We start from the raw sequence: 19,697 nt of genomic DNA, 5'->3' as shown, positions 1-19,697 counted from the left end.
AGTGCTCAAAAGGAAACAATTAAGGGATTAAGGGAACAATCAGTCAGAGCAGTTAAGCATCAAGGACATCTCTCTGTCCAGTTAGGAAGCAAAAACTACTCAGACTCCACTTCAGCTGCTTTGGATCAAAGTGACATCAGGAGCCCTGGAGAGGCTGGACTCCTTTAAAGCAGCACAGGTAGTCCAGCTCCTCTAGGACGGCACGACCATTCAGGTGCCGTCAGGGTTTGTCAGTCTCAGAGAGAGACATCCAATTCATTTAGTTCAATTCAATTTTAATCATGTAGCTCCCAATCACAGCAACAGTCAGACAAAGGTGGCTTATCCAGTCATCCAGTCAACCCCCGGAATTTGTGGGGGTTGCGTTCCTAGAGCCCCTACGTTCCTGGATGTGGTGAATGAAAAGGCCATGAATGCCTATTTCTATAGTTTGAACCCTAAATATGCAGGTGGGCAGCATCTTAGAGCTTTAGGAAGAGCAAAAAGCTCAAGAACACTCAGCAACATGCAGCAGGTTGGGGGCAAGGCTCTACAGGGGGGGGCAGTTGCCCCCTCTTGCTCCCCAGTAGATCTGCCCCAGTGCTGGATGTCCTCTTTCTAGGAAAACTCTCTCTCTCTCTCTCTCTCTCTCTCGCACACACACACACACACACACACACTTTCTGTTTTATTTTTGTCGGGACAAACAGCACATCTGCAGACAGACTGAAGGAGAGAGAGATCAGATTCGTGACTGGCTGATTAAAAATTCATTTCTGCTATTTTGGCTGACAGTCAAAAGTCTGAACAAGGAGAGGAAACAAGAAAAAGGGGGACGAGGCGTGCCTAAAACGTTTGGGTGTTTGTGATGGATCTGATAGGACACGAGAAAACTTTCAGAAAGTGCAGAAGGCAGTGAGAGTCCTGCAGCCAACGCTGATGATGAAGGCAGAGCATGACTGTGCAAACTGGAACATCAGTTATTTCATCAGATATAAAATCCAGTATGGAAATACTGACAGACAGTCACATGGCAGAAACAGTGTACATTTAGCCACGTAGAGTCAAGACGACCTGCTGAAGCTCCAACTGAGCAGCAGGTCTGAGTAGTTCAGAAACTGCTGATTACAGGGAACGGTTAAAAAAAAAAGAGCAAATATCCAGTGAGCAGAAACTGTGTTAATGTTTGATGTCAGAGGTCAGAGTAACTCAGTAACTCAAATAACCGCTCGTTACAACCAAGATATGCAGAAGAGCATCTTGAACTGTAGACAGCAGAAGACCACACCTGTCAAATAACAACAGGAAATTGTGGCAATAATTGCAACAGACTTATTAAAACTGGTGAACAAATGATGAAATATAATTTGCCTGGTGTGTTGAGTCTCAGTTTGGGATGTGCTGCAACAGGAGAGTTACATGAAGGATGCAGCTGACAAATCTGCAGTTACTTTGTGACACTGTCATTTCAACATGGACCAAAATCTTTGAGAAGTGTTCTTTATATTTAATCTCTGCCATGAAGAATTGAAGCAGTTCTGAAGGAAAAATGGGGTCCAGCCTGTTACTGCCAAGGTGTACCTAATGAAGCGTCTGCTGCGTGTTTACAGTTACATTTGATTTAATTGGAACTTTAATAAGAATCTATATGTACAAAATTAAAAGCAGCATCTTTTATTGCTTTAGTTTTTTATTTTCTTTGTTAGACAAGCAAACAACAAAAAACCCACAAAGGACACAAACCAACCAAACACCAGTGATCTCAAACACAAGCTGACTTTAAGGCCGACGCCAACAGGAAGCAAACTCAGATCCTGACATGCTCAAACAGATTTATACAAAAGGCAGAGACACAAGACGGCAGAAAGATTTTCACTTAGATTAACTTGTAAAATAAAAAGTCTAATCTGGAGTTGCTGAACTAAAGCAACATTTCATGTTTTTCTCTGGTTTTCTTTGTTTTGTTCGTTTGTTCACTTTTTTCCAAGAATCCAATTCTGGTCTTTATTTGATCCAAAAAATGTTTGTGCTTGAATATTGAGGTGAAATTAAACAGCTAGTTATATAAAACCAGCACGAAACAAAAAGTTAAAGAAAGAAATGTTCACAAAACAAATGTAGAGATTAAAGAGAGCCTCATTTTGAGTGTATGGATTTATCCATGAATCACTCGTTGAGTAAACTGACATGCTGCTCAGTTTTTTTTTTTTTTAAACTCAAGCATGTAAATTATATTAAATCAAAGTAAAAATTCAACAGTCTCAAGGTTGAAGAAGTTTGGCTGTACCAAAAATAAACCTGCAAATGCTTTCTGATGTTTGTTGTGGTTTCCATATTCAGCAGTTTATGAAGAATCAGTCAAAGGTTGGAAAATCAAAGAAGCATTTAAAAGTGTCTCTGTTACATTAAAGAAAATAAAAAAAAAAGAGGTTGTCTGGTCTCCAGTGACTTTGACTTAATTTCAGGCAGCAACAAGCAGCTCATGCAAATAATTCAACAACAATCAGGCGCCATTATTTTAAATATGTGTCCCCTTTTTCTGAACGTCGAGGGATCAAAACCAGTTTTTATATTCTGACAGCCCCACAGTGCATCCACAGTTGGTAGGACAAGGCAGAAAAAGCTTTGCCTGTAACACAGCAGGAAATGAATTGTGCTCATGAGTCATCATCTTACAGAGAAACACAGGAGACACCAACCAGCTTAAAGGGGCAGTTCAAACAAACTCACAGGTTCTTCCTCCGGCCTGCACTGATATCCATCCACCTTTATCAGTTTGGTCTCAGACATGCCTACAGCTGCTTATTACTGCAAAGTAACAGGCTGATAAAACACGAGCATGTCAATGACTGTAACCACAGACCTGATGGATGATCTGCATCACAAAAAGGCTCAAAAAACAGTGTGAACACAGAGAAATGATCCAAATTAGCTGAGCTGTAGACAGACAACGGTCAGCTACAGCTTCCCAAGGTGGACAATTCGAATTTCAAGCCACAATCAAATCTAAACAGACATAAAGGAAAAGTGAACCCACTGTACAGTTCTTATGAAGGATGAAAACAGCCACAGAGGGCAGAACCATTTCTGCAGCAGGCTGCTAACATGTTTATTTCTACTATAATGCTGTGGACCGAAAGGAAACTGGCCATGTGACTAAAACATGGCTGGTGGATAAAGAGCACCGCAGGCCACAGGAAAATGTGCACATTGTGGATTTGAACCACCCGTTAAATACAGCATTGTGTGATGAAATCCAGCTGAAGGGTTTCCCTCTGAAAGCAGCCGTTCTCACATTTTTTCTAAAGTCCTGTTTTTGACACTGAACTTTTCAGCTGAATGAATCAAAATATACACATGCAGCCGAGTGTTGCTCATATATACAGACGTGACCGTGTATGAAGGAACTCTGAACCATCTACAGCGTTTTCTAATTGGTTCTGCCATTATTTCACAGCCCTGAGGAGTTTTTATGACCTGAGAAGCTCATTTTCATCCGGACACACACACAAACCGTCACCTCGCCGACTGACTGCGTCACCGCTAAACCTACGTAGAAAAATATAAACCGTCCCTTATTTTCTCTTGTGCTGGACCTCCTAAAGGAATGTCAGAAGTTAAGTCTTCTTGGCACTTTTTCAGGAGCGGCCTCGTCGAGTCCGCTGTGCCAGATCAAACCCGGGGGGATAAAAGCTTTGTTGAATCTGCTCCATAAATCTGTCAAACCAGGTCTGTTTTTTTAGAGCTTATTTTAGGAGAGATAAAGAAAAAAACTGGATCTGAAATGAAAATCCAAACAATAAGAAGGGCACTGGTGGTTAAACAAAAAGGCAAATGTGCTCATATTTCACATTTTGGTGCAATCAACAATCAGAACATCAAAATTCAGAAGTTTTAGGATCCCAAACTTCATGTTTTACTTACAAACCATCATCTGTGCTTTCAAAAATGACTTTGTGGAAAGATGGAACAGTTAGCAAGTAAACGGATATAAGAAAGATGAGATCTTCTCGTCTATTGTCCACTGTCAAACATTTATAAGGAGACATTAATAAATGGTTCCTAACACACTGTAACGTTACAAGTGCCCACGATATGCTCATTTACAGTTTCATCGTTTCATTTTGCAGCAGACTACGTCTACATGTTTAATGTTAAAGAATGCAGGATTTTCCTCACAGGCTTCACTGATACAGAACCTCTGGCCCTGCTGTGATTGGTCACCTGTCTCTGCTGTGATTGGTCACTTGGCTAATCGAGAATAAGGCACTGTCAGAGAACGTCTTTGTAGGGAGTCGTGCTGAGACGATCCAAAATGAAGGAGACTTCATTGTAAAATTTGCAGGGTCAACATTTTTGATAGAAGGGCAGGAGAGTGTATATAATTCTACTTTCTCTCTCTAAATACTTTTTAAACAAGCTCAGCTGAAGTAAAATACGTTTTTGTAAGTATTAGAGACGTGACAGGAGCGTGCACCACGAGTACAGCAGCTTTGATTTCAGTCATGAAGCGAGCAGGAGAGATTTTTAGATACAGTCGCCTTCAATCACAGCCGGCTGCTTCTGTTTGTGCTGTGGTTCAACCACACTGCTCTGGGAACGGGCATAGTCGAGGGGGCCGTCCTGACCAATCAGCATGTTTTAGCACAATGCGAACATTTTAACTCGAAAGAAAAAAAAAAAAATCTGCTTCACTGGAAGAAAAATTAAATGGCCTGAGTGTAATTTTATTTTTATCAAAAAACAAACACAAAAAAAGTAAAATGAGGGATTTTCTGTGTAGAGCACAATCATTTTAGCCCCCGAGCTCCACACACTCCACTTCACTCAGGAAAATCTGTCTACTGCCCCCTGCTGGACTTTAGGGAGTTTCTCTACAACAAGTTTTGCTTCAGTTTAGCGAGAACAGTGAGCGAAGTTCATCTGAGGACGAGTCAAACCAGCGGCCGGGCGGCCACTGTGCCCCGTGCTACACTCAGAGACCCACTCAAACAAAGGAAACGTATAAAAAGATAAAAAGGGCACTTCATTTAGTCTGCATGTCGACAACAATAACTCCTCCTGTGCTGTAATGACAGGATACTGATGACGTACTGTAATACTGGAGTTATGAATGTCGACACAAACTGGAAACACTTGAAAATGTCTTTTAACTCCTAATTTACAGTGTGTTAGAAACATTTACTAAATATTGACATAGTTCTACAGATTTGTAATTTCATGTAGCCAGATTTCTTTTTTCTTTTCTTTTTGATCATCTCAACCTGTCAGATTCATCTTCTGACCCACAAGCCGACAGACAACCGAAACCCAACCGAACAAACCAATCAGAGAGCAGAATCATCACCTGTGAACTGTAAACACTCCTCATTAACTGGCCCAAGAGCTGAGATGACGATCGCATAATCTTATAAATATATAAAACTGGAAAAAGTGAAATGATGTGCTCTACAAAGCAAAGAATACGTCTGGTTCACGAACCACACTCTGCACTAACTGATCCCATTTTTCTGTCTTCTTTACTGAAGTAATTCTGCAGGCTGGCTTCATGCTGCAGCTGCAGGAGTGAGAGAAATGTGCTTCAGCCCACAGAAGATCAAAGACAAAAGAAAAGATCTAGTAACAGTTTGGTCGCGAGGCACAAACACAAAGTCCGATATAATGAGTAGGACTTCAATGTAACACCAAGTTATGAAATGTAGAAAACAGAAACGCAGGGACATGTACCAGATTAGAGAGTTTCCTCAAGCAGCTTTGAAAGAAACCTTAGCTTTGGAGTTCAGAGCAAACTGTGTGGAAACACAGAATATGTGCAGCATCTCTCAGATGACCAGTCGAGTGGAAGAGGAGAAAAACTGGTTATCTCCTCTGCTTTTAGCTGTGAATTCAAATTCAGTGATTTGTTGTCTTTTAGAGATCTTTGGAAAAGCAGACGTGCCGACAGAACCCAGTTTTATCCACTGTCCATGTTACATTTTTGTGCATTTTTCAAGAATGAAGATTCATCCTGTTCTATAAAACACCTCGCTGTCTGACGCAGAAACCTAGAAAAGCTCCGCAGCTTCACCAACAATGATGGCAAGAAGTTAAGTAATAGACGAGTACCGAAGTTTAACAGTCAGCAGTTCAAATGATGATGTACCACATGATTACAGACAGGACCTGACGGTCTCCAGGTATGTTCACCTGTTCACCTCCTTAAAGAAACTGTGTGCAAGCTTGAAATAAGCAGAAAGAAACTCGAGTCCAAAACTGCTGCTGATGATACTGAAATGAAAAGAAATGCCACAAACAGAAGGATCATGGATCTCAAGCAGACAAAATAAATGTCAATGATATTCAGCTGAACAGCTTTTCTACAGTTTTTCTTAGACAAAGGTCCAAAAGCTCAGCAGGCAGACGTCAAACCGATAATCCTCACTCCCCAAACGTCACATCACGCAGAAACTCCAGCAGCCTCGGTGACGTTCCTCCAAACTGCTGCGGGAAACGTGAGAGAAATCCTTCAGAACTTCTCAGAAGTTCGGCTGCCTTCGTTTTTTGGCCTCGATGGCGTCGAGGATGGGCTGCCTCTTGGACTGGTAGCGCTGGCGGATCTCCTCGATCTCCTGCTCCATCTGAGGGTCCAGAGAGGCGAGCTTCAGCCGCAGATCCTCCACCGACCACGTGCTTACCTAGAGGAGAACACATTGAACTATGTTAAGGCTGCTGTGCTTATTCATCAGCATCGAGGACCTCGGGTGTGTGAGACGGAAAGTCAGGGCACCTCATTAAGAGCAAACATTTATTTTCCCTGAGTTTGATGAGCGTTGACTTTCAGGCTCCTCTCATGTGGAACCAGCTCACAGTTTGGCTTCAGACTCCCTCCCTGCTCTCACCTCTCTGCTTTAAATTATAGTTACGAGAAACACAAAGTTTTCTGAACACTGAACGTTTGTCATGAGTGAACTCTCACGGTCAGCTTTTGATACACACAACGCGTCACAACGACATTCGAAGCAGGATTTGATGACTTTAGGGTCAAAGATCAACGCGGACGCAGTCCATTAGTGGACGCTGACAAAAACCTTTACCGCGCCCTCAAAGTACGTCACACATGACAGCAATAACCAAAGTGTCTGATGAAAGTATCTATTTTAGCAGCTTTCAAAGGATGAATCTATTGACTTGTATTCAATCCCTCCTCTCTCGGTTGCCGGCCTCAGACAGGGACCTGGTGCTTGCTTTAGCTTTTCCCCAGGGGATTCCCCCTCTCAGCTTTTACCAGCAGCACAACGCTCTCAGGCTATTTATTACCCAGAATCAATAGAGCTAAAATAACGCCGCCGTTTGAGTCCACTAGACAGATAACCGTGAACAAGGGAAGGTCCTACAACTGGACTCCAAAAAAGCGGCCAAAAGGGCCAAAAGCTCACATCAACTTTTGCTGCTGATATGTCCAGTTCATTCAATATATTTACAGTAATCAATCATGAGTATTGCTTACAGGAATCATCCAACTAAAGCATTTAAAAATGGGACAAGACCTTCTTTGATTTATGGACTCATCAATGAAGAAGTAAAATTAACCCAACAGACCAACAAATATATTTTTTATGTCAGAAGCATTTTAACTTTTGGAGAAGACAGCTTAATTATTAAACTAGCCAATAAATTCTTAATCAGTTATTAAACTAGCCAATAAAAAAATACTCACTTATTGAATAAATGATGAAGTGCATCAAAGCAGCAACGGGAGGTTTTAACTGGAATATTAAGATGTGACCTTCGGAGCTTTATCAGTACTTTTGCTGATCAGCAGGTTCAAACCCAAAGTGAAAGTGTGCTTCACCTAAACACAGACGCACATCACACCTGTGCACCTGCTGCTGTTATTAACAGAAGGATCGCTCGGCTCCTCCCATCACAATCCTCAACACTGAAACCTGCTTCGACTCCAGCGGTCGGTGCGCTCGACTTCACAGCCGACTGAATTCATTCAAACTTCAACACAAACTAAAACTTTGACGACTTCTTCAGTTAAACCAATAAAATCACCTGATGCACTTTGACACATTTGACACAGCACACTCTTGACTTTGTTGTAAATTTCGATGCCGGGTTTAGGGAGGAGTCCCTCTTTAAGGATGCGGTCATTAAAATGAAAATATGAATTATCCATAATGTTGTTATGAGCGCATTCTTTTCAGCTGCAGCTGTGATGCATTATTTTGTTGAGCAAACAACTACAAAAACACACACTTTGGTTATGAAATATTTAGCACCTGAGCTAACTGCTTACAAACCGTCTGCTCTCTCGGCTTTTCCACAGCACGCTGCATAATTTGACCAAAAACACAGAGCCGCCCTCTAAAGGGAACGACATCAAAGCACTTGGTGGCTGTACAAGAAGAATGGGGGTGGGCTTTCCCTCTCCACCTATCCTTATCAAACCGAAGGGTATTTAAGGCTGCTGTGTGTATCTGTAGTTTTCATATTTTGCTGTAGTGGTAAACCCACAGCTGAATTCTCCCTTTTCAGCTCATCTCAGCACTTTTCTGCCATTTTAATTCCCTTTCATGCAGAAACAGTTCTGTGAGATCTCAGCAGCCAAACACGAGTTTGCAAAAACAGTGGAGCATTCAGCAGCTGAAGAGCTAAAGGATTTCACTGTATTGTTGGCTGCAGATACAAAGCTGCTCATCTGTTCTGACATTGTTGCAGCTCGTCCTGCCAGCTCAGAGCTTTCTATGAGTACACAACTTCTTAAGTGTGCGCAGACTACAAACGGGGCTTTGCTTGTAGAAATGGATGTACCGTCACAAGAACTAAAGATTCCATTTCAAACAAACTTCAGTGCAGCTTTAAGAGCAATCAGGCTCACCAACAGCACTATTCTCTCATCTGTTTCAAACTGTTCTAAGCAGGACAGCGTTATAGAGTCAGTCTGCTCAGGAGCAACCAGAAAGAGCACACTGCCCCATCAAGTGTTTCCTCACTTCTTCACTCCGGGACAGATTTTGTTCGATTCACATCTAAATATGAAATAAACAATATGAAAAAGCAGAACAGCTGATTACTGGTAATAATGTAACTCAGTGTTGCAGTTCACCACAGAACTAATGTAACAGTGTTACCAGATTACTTATTCTCAGTAAAGCATTATTTGCATGATTTTTTAAGTAAGGATTAATATGCGTTACATTACTTCTCTTGAGTAATGACTGAAACTATAGAAATGGTCAGCTGTGTCAAAAACCTGCGGCAAATCCAGAAGACGAGCAGCACATCAGGATGCTTTTCACTCCCTTTCTTTAAAGCTGTATTTACACTTTAACAGCAGCATTTCATCTGCTAGATTCTCTAAATGGGGCTAATTATCACAATCATTAATTAAAGATTGCAAAACAACCCAAAACAAAACAGAACTTCGATATATCTCCGTGGGAACCTGATATGGGATCTCACTGTTGGTCAGAGTAAAATTCAAAGCAAAAGTTGTTCTGCTAGTTCATCAGGCCCTGCAGAAGCACCAGGCTCCAACTGCTCTGGCACAGCGGTCCCCAACCCCCGGGCCACGGACCGATACCAGTCCGTGAGTCGTTTGGTACCGGGCCGCGAGAGTTGAGGCTCGGGTGTGAAATTTATGGTTTTCAGGGTTTTTATCGTTAACTCTGTTTCCCTGGGTCTTTTTCCGTGTTGCAGTTGTGTCTTATTTTGAAAGAAATATTGATGTGTTACCATAGCGACCAGAGAGCATTAAGGGGCAGAGAGGGGGATGTTACTCTCAGTGTTGTTGGCGCAATTTCAGGAGGACGCTGCTAATAAAGTTACACAATTACACATGTTTCTGAATTTATGTTTATTTTTATATTTACAAAATGCCAAATACCAGTTTTTGTCTTGGTCGTATCATTTTATTTTGTTCTATTTATCCACGACACCTTAAAGGCCGGTCCATGAAAATATTGTCTGACATTAAACTGGTCCGTGGGGACCGCTGCTCTAGGGTTCTCTGAGCCTCGATCACACAGAGGTCAAAAGTTGAGCCATAGACTCAGAGTAGCTGAAGAGAGCCTTCTGTTCAATAGCTGCTTTCATTCCAGACATAAAGACTCAAACAGGAACCTCTGGAAACAAATCCATGTTCATTAAAGCAGTGGAGAACGTCTGATTTTCAGTTAAAGTACACAAATCTTTAACAATGAGCGCCTGCTGGCTCTGGCTGTACTCAGACATTCAGACGTGTTCCCACCAAGTCTGACTCCCTCTCGAACACATGACGCATGACGGCTCCCTGGAAGAGGTTTTGAACCCTTTATGCAAAGTTTCCATTCATCCACAAGCAAAAGCTAGGGTACTCCTAGTGCTGGTGTAAGACACGGATAAATGGGAGGGTGGTGTCAAGAATGACTAAATTAAATGGGTTAACAATAACTGTTCCCAGTGCTGATCACCAGCAGGGTGTTTGAGGAAACTGCTACTGGCTGAAGGTGGAGGAGGCGGGGGAAGGCACAAAGGAGGGACAACCTACTGAAGGAGATACAGAAGCCTGGTGTGACAGAGGATGAGGATGCTAGGGAAAGGTAATAAAGAAAAGTTGAAAGATAATGTCTGCTGAGATTATAAGATGAGTCACTAAAGCAGGGTGGGGGAACTCCAGGCCTCAAGGGCCAGAGTCCTGAAGGTTTTAGGTATCACCCTGGGTCAGCACACACGAATCACATGAGTAGTTCATTACCAGGCCTCCGGAGAACTTCAGGACATGTTGACGAGGTCCTTTAGCCATTTAAACCAGCAGACACCTCAAAAACCTGCAGGACACCGGCCCCTGAGGCCTGGAGTTCCCCCACCACTGCACTGAAGCCGCCATCAGGAAAGCAAACAAACTCCAGTGGTCTGTGTGTGTGTGTGTGTGTGTGTGTGTGTGTGTGTGTTGGCATGTCTCTTTAAGTTGTTTAACAGTTACGTTTTGACAGATCATGTGACAGATGAGGGCTCACTAGACAGTGACTGGTTTCAACCTGCATCCGCTGACCGTCTGCCAGCCAAGAACATGGACTCCTTTACATCTGAAGAGGAGAGAGAGAGAGATAGAGCGAGAGAGAGATAGAGAGAGAGAGATAGAGAGAATGGAAAAAAGCAGCAGGAGGGATGAAAAAAAGAAACCAATAAGTGAAGAACAAAAATAGACGGGAATGAAAACAGAGAAAAAGAGAAAGCGCTGGGTGGTGCGCGGGGAAGGTTGTTCTACGTCTTCTCATGAATAATGCAGGTTAGTGCTTTCCTCCATATGTTCTTATGCTGCATTGTCACACTACTAAGGAGGCTGGAGCTAAAACCACAGCTAAAATGGTAAATATTAATGCAGGACAGCTATATATATAAGGGCGATTGTGGCTCAAGAGTTGGGAGTTCGCCTTGTAATCGGAAGGTTGCTGGTTCGAGCCCCGGCTTGGACAGTCTCGGTCGTTGTGTCCTTGGGCAAGACACTTCACCCGTTGCCTACTGGTGGTGGTCAGAGGGCCCGGTGGCGCCAGTGTCCGGCAGCCTCGCCTCTGTCAGTGCGCCCCAGGGTGGCTGTGGCTACAATGTAGCTGCCATCACCAGTGTGTGAATGTGTGTGTGAATGGGTGGATGACTGGATATGTAAAGCGCTTTGGGGTCCTTAGGGACTAGTAAAGCGCTATATAAATACAGGCCATTTACCATTTACCATATATAGACCTTAAAATCCTATACAAGATGATGACACACCTTAAAATAAAGGTGAAAGGCGATTTATGCAAACACCTCTGCCATGTACAATGGGGACACTATTAGCAAGGGTCTACAGAGACGAGAGTGAAAGAGCAACCCTGCGCGGGAAGAAATAAACCTCGAAAAGATTTTAAAAAGCACATGTATAAATCACAAACTGCTGGAGTTTTCAACGAGCCTACATGACTGTCCCGGGTAAGAGCATTAAAAAAACATCTGATAGCAAAATACAAAAATAGAAGAGCCGACATATCTAAAATTAAACACAGTCAGCATGCGGCTGTCAACAAGCTGTCTCAGTGTATTAGAGATCCAAAAAGAAATTAGCTTTTTATCCTCACATTTCAAAGTCTAATGGAACAATAAATCCCCCCGAGTGGGATTGGAGTCTTCGAGTAAAGCCGACTTGATTTTCCCCTAAACGCTGCAGAAACAGCTTTACTTCTGCTGCCATCAGGTCGTCTCTGTACACACAGAGGCTCAGTGCTAATTGGCAGTATGTTCATGCACCGCAGACACAGAAATACTCAGATCCTCTGTGCTACAAAACACAAGGCAAGTTCAACCTGTGAAAATGTCAGTATTAGTAAAACCTGCGTTTATCCTCGGTGCTGTTGTAGTTATACTGAAACTAAACTGAAAAGTCTTGAAAAGATAATTTAGCTGACTAAAATACAAAGATTACACTTTGAATAAACAGTATTGTGTAATAACAAAACTAACTGAAAGAAAACAAACAAATCAATCTGCTCCTCTATTAAAGTCCTGCGTTGCCACTGCTTGCATCCACACTCTGATTCATTTGGTCGCCACCTGCTGCTCGTGGTCATAATGAGGGCAGCACCTCATTACCAACCCCGAGTGAGCTCTCCACCTTTAAACTGGCTGATGATAACAAACACATTTAAAACAATGCAAACCACAAAGAGCAAACCTAACTGGAACTTCCATATGTCCAGTTATGAGCCAGCTGCTCTACACTTCCTGTAAATGTGCAGGTCCTGTTCCTCAGTGTTTTGGGGAGCATTTCAGCTCAACGCAGTCTCTGATCAAACAGTGTAGACAGGAAGCATCTGTCATGTACTTCCTCTTGTCTATAAATGCATGCTGCTTATATTCCTGCGTGTTCGAGTGCAGATGTAAATGTTTAAGTCAACTCGTCTCCCTCGAACACACAATCCAAAACTTTTTCAAGTCACTGAGAGACGATCTTCTAACTGAACGTGTGCCTGACAAGCATCAAACCTGACAGCATGTAGGCGTCACAGCCACGAGCGATACACCTCTGTGATGATCCTCTGTGTGTGTGTGTGTGTGTGAGTGTGAGTGACTGTGTGTTTCTTCCCTCCTTCCTACATCGAACAGTTACAATATTAAAGATCCAGGAGAACAAGAGGGAAAATCAGGGTCAACCAGCGGGGAGCCGTCACAGTCTGTTAGTGTACCGACTTCAAACGCACAGTTGCACACATATAAGTGCATTCAACACACACACACACACACACACACACACACACAGACACACACAGACACACACACACACACTTGAAAATTATGAAGTCATACATGCGCACATTCAGCAGAACACACGTCTTTGTTCTTTTATGGCTCAAACAGCCGCTGTGAAATTCAGTGTTGTACATAATTCAAGCAAAGCTTCACCACTGATAATAAATTCTGCAAAATACAATTTTGCTTTATTGTTTTGTTTGTTTCTTTTTAATAATTTCAGCTTTTAGGATTCGGTGCCTACCTGTAGTTTTATTTATCGTTTTGCTTTCTGCTGATGCGTCGTCTGAACAGCTAAAGGTGAAACGGCAGCTGGGTGATCAGGTAAGAGAAACCACCTCGCAGTTAAAGGTCACATATTCAATATTTAATTCCAGCAGCAGGAGCAGCCACGCGTCCAGCATAAATGTCTCTGAGCGAGACAAACAACCTCTGCTTTTTCGTTAACATGATTTCATCTGAGGCATCAGGCTCTGAAAAGTGAAGCAACTCAGAAGCTACAATAAACTAAATTTTAACCATTTTTAGAGCTTTGAATTTAAATTCTTTAACCTAAGACCCGAACTCTTCCATGGCATTTTTAATTTCTCTTTGCTATTTGGGCTCATTGGCACTTGATGAATGTAAAAACAAAGAATTACCTGATTTTTGTTTCTGAGAAAAATGAGATCCACATATGAGGATATTCGTTTTAAATTTCGATAGAACAGTGGCAGTATAACGTCCTCGTAAGTGGATATCAGGCCCTTGGAGAGCAAAATTGAGTATTTTGGTCTAGTCATCACTCATTGTTTATTAGACATCTCCACAGGTTGATCTGAAGACATCAGACATATTCTGAGAGGTTCTAAGGAGCATTCAGCCCGATCCATGTTGTGATTAACCTCCGCCCTCCTGCCCTTTCTCTATGGTTTAATCTGAGTTCTGATTAGCTGCAGAGGCTCACCTGCATGCATATAAAGCCAAAGGAGAAGGTGCAGTTGGGTTAGCTCCATCTCCTCCATCCACTTTGGTAGTTTCTTATTTATAATAAGTTTATGAGCTACTGGCAGTTTTCAATCCTCACTAGTTTAGTTTAGTAACTTTATTTTAGGAGAGAAGCCTGAATCACACGGCTCATTGTGCAGCTGGTTCACCGTCTTCATCTCCATTACTCGTGTTGCTTTTTAGAGCAACCTGACTGCAGACGGCAGCAGCGCACTTAAATACACACACAGTATTTGTACAGGTAATATTTACCCTCGCCCATCAGATTTATGGTTTGAGTGTTTTCTTACTTTCAAACCTGTGTGACTTTTCCTCGTATTTAATCAGTATTTCACTTAGATACCAGGAACATTTCCAAAATGAAGACCTCTACTTTTTATTGAAAACGAAGCAGCTGGTGGGGATCATACCCCTGTGCCGTGTTCATGGTGCCATTTTAAATATAGTTCCTGTCACCTCAGTGCTTGTACTGATGTGAATTCAGTAACATCTACAGGTGTTCAGTGGACCAGGTAACGGCTTCACGGTAAAGTGTAACAGTGTGCGCCACGTTTCCAGCTCACCACTTCAAGATCTCCTTCTCCGGGCAGTTTGCGGTTATCAGCGTTGTTTTGTCCTTTTCCTCCTCCGTCATTATGAATGTTCGCCTCCTTCTCCTTCTGCTCAAAGTACTCCAGGAAGGACGGCTTGGCTGGCTTGGCAGGCTGCATGGTCTCATCTCGCCCTGTAAAACAAACAGCAAGTCCAACATTTACTTTACTGCAGATGAGTCTTAGACTGTGAGAGCGACACGCACAGACTCCATAATGGACTGAAATCTCGAGGTAGCTTCAGAGACACCGCACTGAAACACAGCAGCAGGACTGCTGAGACCTTTGCTGCTGTTCTTGCAGCGGATGACGGGTTTGCTGGAATCGAGTGTTGTTGAATTAAATATTTCTTGGAAAAGGTAAAGTGGGGCTCTGGGAGTTCAAACATGGGGGATGCTGTGGTTTTACAGCACTGTTTTAGTGAACTGCAGCAACACTGGCAGCTGTTAAGATATTTCTGTGACTGTAATTTACATGTACTCCCCTTTACAGACTGCATCCATTCATTTTTCCTCCTTATTTAGAAGCTTTGTAGAAGGAGAAGATCCTCCTACAGTCAGTCACATCAGAAATGGAGACGTGCGAGCATTACTGCGTGCTGACAAAGTGCATAATAATTCAAACTAAGGCAGAGCATTTAGATGCACTAAACTGCTTTCTTTTTGCACTTAGTTTAAAACAATCATTCACTTTACCACAAACTCGTTTTCCTTGTAACTCAGTTTTTCTGGTGATTTAAGTAAAACATTTATAAATGCAAATCAGGATTTGTTCCCGGCAAAAAAGGATTAAAACGGTGCAAACACAAATGTCAGCAAGCATCTGCCCTGCTCAAAGATCCCTGAGTGGATCCATCACCCACAGTCACAGGTTACTGCACTCTAGCCTCAGCATGAACGTGGAGGCATAAAGAGGATTTTCCTTCAGGGATCAATGAAGTGTTCCATTATTAAGGCAGCAATAAGCAGGGAACAAGATTATCATAATATATATGCATTAAAGTGATACCAGTAAGTGACTTGCTCAGGTACTGATGGCTTTACGGCTTTTAAAACTCTGTCAGTGGAAAAAAGATGGCAGAGGCTTTAATGTAACACTATTGAACCAGATAGAGAGAGGAGAGCACCTCCAGATTTTAATGCATGTTACAGGAAGTGCACGGCATGTGATGGAGCCCATTAAAAAAAGCCAATCACTTAGATGAAATATTTTAAGACTTGCTAACGAGTGCTAAATTAATAATAAATGGTTGGGAAAGCAAATATTAGGGTTTGGAAACTGGATGTTAGGAAAAGGCAAACAAACAACACCCAAGGTTGTGTGTCTTTGTTTTGGAGCGAAGTTTAGGGGTATTTTAGATTTTAGATTTGCCTCAAGTGTTGATTAGCATCTTGTTTCTTTCGAAGCATGAACTGTCTCACTGACATGTCAACAACAACAACAACAACAACGACAAAAACCCCAAAAACAAACAAAAAACAATAGCAGCTGTCTATTGTTGACAATATATATAAATAAGTATAAAACCCAGACGAACAGTAAACAGAACAACAGCAGGCTTTTTCCATCAGGCCATCAGACTGCTGAACACGTCATAGACACCTCAGCTTCACTACTGGAACTTCAACATTATGCACTCCACACTGTATATAAATGCCACTTGTTTTGCACATATTCAACTCTGTATATTTTATATATTTTATTATTATTATTTTCTTTTTTACTATTTAATTTGTAAAAATGTGTATACACACACACACACACACACACACACACACACACACACACACACACACACACACAGGAAAATATTTAGTATACACATCCAGAAATGCATACACTATTATATATTGTACATATATTTATTAGTTTCAGGTTGGCCATTCTTGTATTTTGCTCGTTTGTGTTGTTGTGTTTGCACATCTCTGTTGCTTGTGGGGCTCGCACACAAGAATTTCACTCGCATGTGCTGTGCCAGTGTGCCTGCACATGTGATGTGACAATAAAAGTGATTTGATTTGATTTGATTTAAGAAACACTTGAGGTGATAGCAGGAAACACGTCATGCTTCGATGCCTTTTTCTTTTGTTTTTGGTGCTCATTACAGATTTTCTCCAAAATACATTTACATTTTAGATTACTTCAGTGTAGACTTTTTAAAAAGACCTCATCATTTCCAAATTATTTCCATTGCTGTAATGAAAACAATGTTAGCTTGTACTTTTAACGAACCTAACAAAACCTGCCCCGAGACAAGGATGTAGATAACGAGTAATATGGCTCAATTTTGTTATAATTACATTGACCAGTCGGAAAATTCACCCAACCTAAGTAATTTTATAATATACACACTGTGTGCTTTTGAGTGCACGTGCATGGAAAAGTCAGCAGCTACATGGACAATTCCAGAGGAGTTACTGACACGGTTTCTGGTTCACTGAATAAAAATGTCCACACTGTCAATTTTACCCAAGCGAGAGGAAATCAGCGAGTTCATGAGTGTCGTTGAGCGTTTGATTCATGGCTTTAATAAGCTCCTGCGGTCTTTACACACCTACATTATGCACAGATTCCAGTGTGATCAGATAGCACCGCTCTGCTGTGATAACAGAGATCGTTTCTACTAATAATTCTCTACTTTTTAAAAACGCTCCATCAGGTTTATCCTTAAAAAGCTCTTTATGTAAGAAATTATTCACAGATTTATAACAGCACTTGACTTACTGAGCCTCTCCTTTTAGATGTGCTGGAAACTCTGATGTCATAGTAGGAGGACATTAGAGCTGGTTAGTGTGTGTGCGCTCACTTAAATAAATTTATGGACAGCAATTTATTTATTTATTTATTTTTAAATGGGCAAGTAATAACTGGGATACGCTGACTGTGACTCAGGCTTGTTTAATGCTGTAATGGCTGAAGAAATATGTTGATTTTTAACCAGGTGGTTGTGCAGCTTTAAGTCACACAGGCTAAAGGTGTGATGTCATGCTGAGACTTTATTTCCTCATATTAATCATCTAAAGGCGTGCAGCCCGGATCTCAGCTGACCCTTCTCACCCTGGACACAGTCTGTTTGACCTGCTCCCCTCAGGCAGGAGGCTCCGGTCCATTCGCACCAGAACCTCTCGCCACAAGAACAGTTTCTTCCCCTCTGCTGTTGGACACATGAACAATAACCACATGACTGTCCCCGCCACTAACACATGACCCTACGCTGTGTCACTGCATCATTTCATGTTTGGCACTGATCACCACCTGCACTCATGTATATATCTTTCTACGTAGCACTCATAATTCTTATTCTCATGTATATATCTCATGTATATCTCATGCACATATCTTTCTTTCTACATAGCACTTTAATTCTTATTGTTTGCACTGAAGCACCGCAGCAATTTCCTAATGTTGTAAACCTCAACATCTGGCAATAAACCCATTCTGATTCTGATTCTAAAGTGATTCAAATCTGTTGTTTACTCCCTTTACTGTTTACGGTCAGAGACACACACACACACACACACACACACACACACACACACACACTTTTCTAGGTGCAGACCAAATAATTACTATAATACATGAAATGTGTCTGCATGACTCCTACAAACTACAGCTGGTGCGCAGCTGCACTGCAGAACTCAGAAGGTTCTCATCTACATCAGCGGTCTCCAACCTTTTTTGCGCCACGGACCGGTTTATGCCCGACAATATTTTCAAGGATCGGCCTTTAAGGTGTCGCGGATAAATACAACAAAATAAAACTAGTACCGGTACCGAAAAAAAAGAAGATTTATTCATAACACATGTGAAAAGACCCAGGAAAACAGAGTTAACGATAAAAACGTTAACAAAATAACGCTGAAAACTGATAAAAAACCTGAAAACCATACACTTCACACCTGAGCCTCAACTCTCGCGGCCCGGTACCAAACGACTCACGGACCGGTACCGGTCCGAGGCCCGGGGGTTGGGGACCGCTGATCTACATGACATATGATATATCATCACATTGCCTTACACCCCACCCAGCAATGGGCTAAAATGATTGTTTTTAGCAAATAAACATATCTCATTTCTAACTTTTGTTTTTTCAATGTGAATAAGTATATGCCAATTATTCCACCAACACAGAAAGCCGTACTGCAGCACGGGCATGTATTAGTACTTCTAAATCAATACAGTCACAACATGTTGGAAGATTGTATAGATTTCTATGAAAACTGTTACCAAATGCTGTTTTCCAGTGTAGACGTGATAAACTTGTTGTTTTTCATCCATTTTCAGAATTTTTTGAAAGAACTCTACTAGTGGGAGCAGAAAATAGTTTAAAACTGAATTAATAAAAACTCATTCTCTTAATGTTCTCAAGAAAATATCACTATCTTAGATAAAGGTGTCAGATTCTGATCTGGGTGAGATATGTAAGCTCTTATTGTATTTATTTCCAGGCACGTCTGTCTCCTTATCACTCAAATGCAACAATGAAGAGGGGAAAAACTTGTTTTTGTCAGAAACAGAAAGGCATCCGGCGATTACCTCCACCTCCACTCAAAGAGTTTTGCTTTCTTTGTAATGGTGACTAATGGCTAACATCGCATCAATAATCTCACTTGGGGCTCCACAGTTTGTTTTCATTCAAGCACAAAATCAATTTAAAGTCTAGTGCCCCCCCTAAAAAGAATTAATGAATGTTCTTCTTCATTTGTGCTGCCGGGTGCCTTCTCTCCCAGATGAAGTTGCCAAGGGCACACACAAAGTCATTGTTTAAGAAAGCTAACCACAGCTACCGACAGCTACCCGCGGGCATGTTGGGAAAAAAACCTCTCCTGATAAGGAATTTTTCAGCATAATGCAGTTCCTCGGAGACCTTTACTCACCTGAGCTGCAGAATGC

At 41.8% G+C, this 19,697-nt stretch overlaps 1 protein-coding gene across 1 annotated transcript in view; it reads right to left on the bottom strand.

Moving 5' to 3' along the window:
- Positions 1 to 1,651: 1,651 nt before the first annotated feature.
- LOC146575073 (serine/threonine-protein kinase 4-like) overlaps positions 1,652 to 19,697 on the bottom strand; it is a 45,752-nt gene continuing 27,706 nt past the window's right edge. Inside the window, exons 10-11 of the mRNA XM_085275269.1 lie at positions 14,778 to 14,938; positions 1,652 to 6,653 (exon numbers count right to left, since the gene is read on the bottom strand). Of these exons, the coding sequence (XP_085131395.1) occupies positions 6,495 to 6,653; positions 14,778 to 14,938 (320 nt within the window). The 3' untranslated portion in view covers positions 1,652 to 6,494. The remainder of the gene's footprint in view (positions 6,654 to 14,777; positions 14,939 to 19,697) is intronic.

Source organism: Mchenga conophoros, linkage group LG5 (genome assembly GCF_057382185.1).
Source record: "Mchenga conophoros isolate Kocher_MC1m ecotype Shallow Benthic linkage group LG5, M_conophoros_male_GT1.1, whole genome shotgun sequence".
NCBI classification, from domain to species: domain Eukaryota; kingdom Metazoa; phylum Chordata; class Actinopteri; order Cichliformes; family Cichlidae; genus Mchenga; species Mchenga conophoros.
This window is presented reverse-complemented; position numbering and strand designations above follow the sequence as displayed.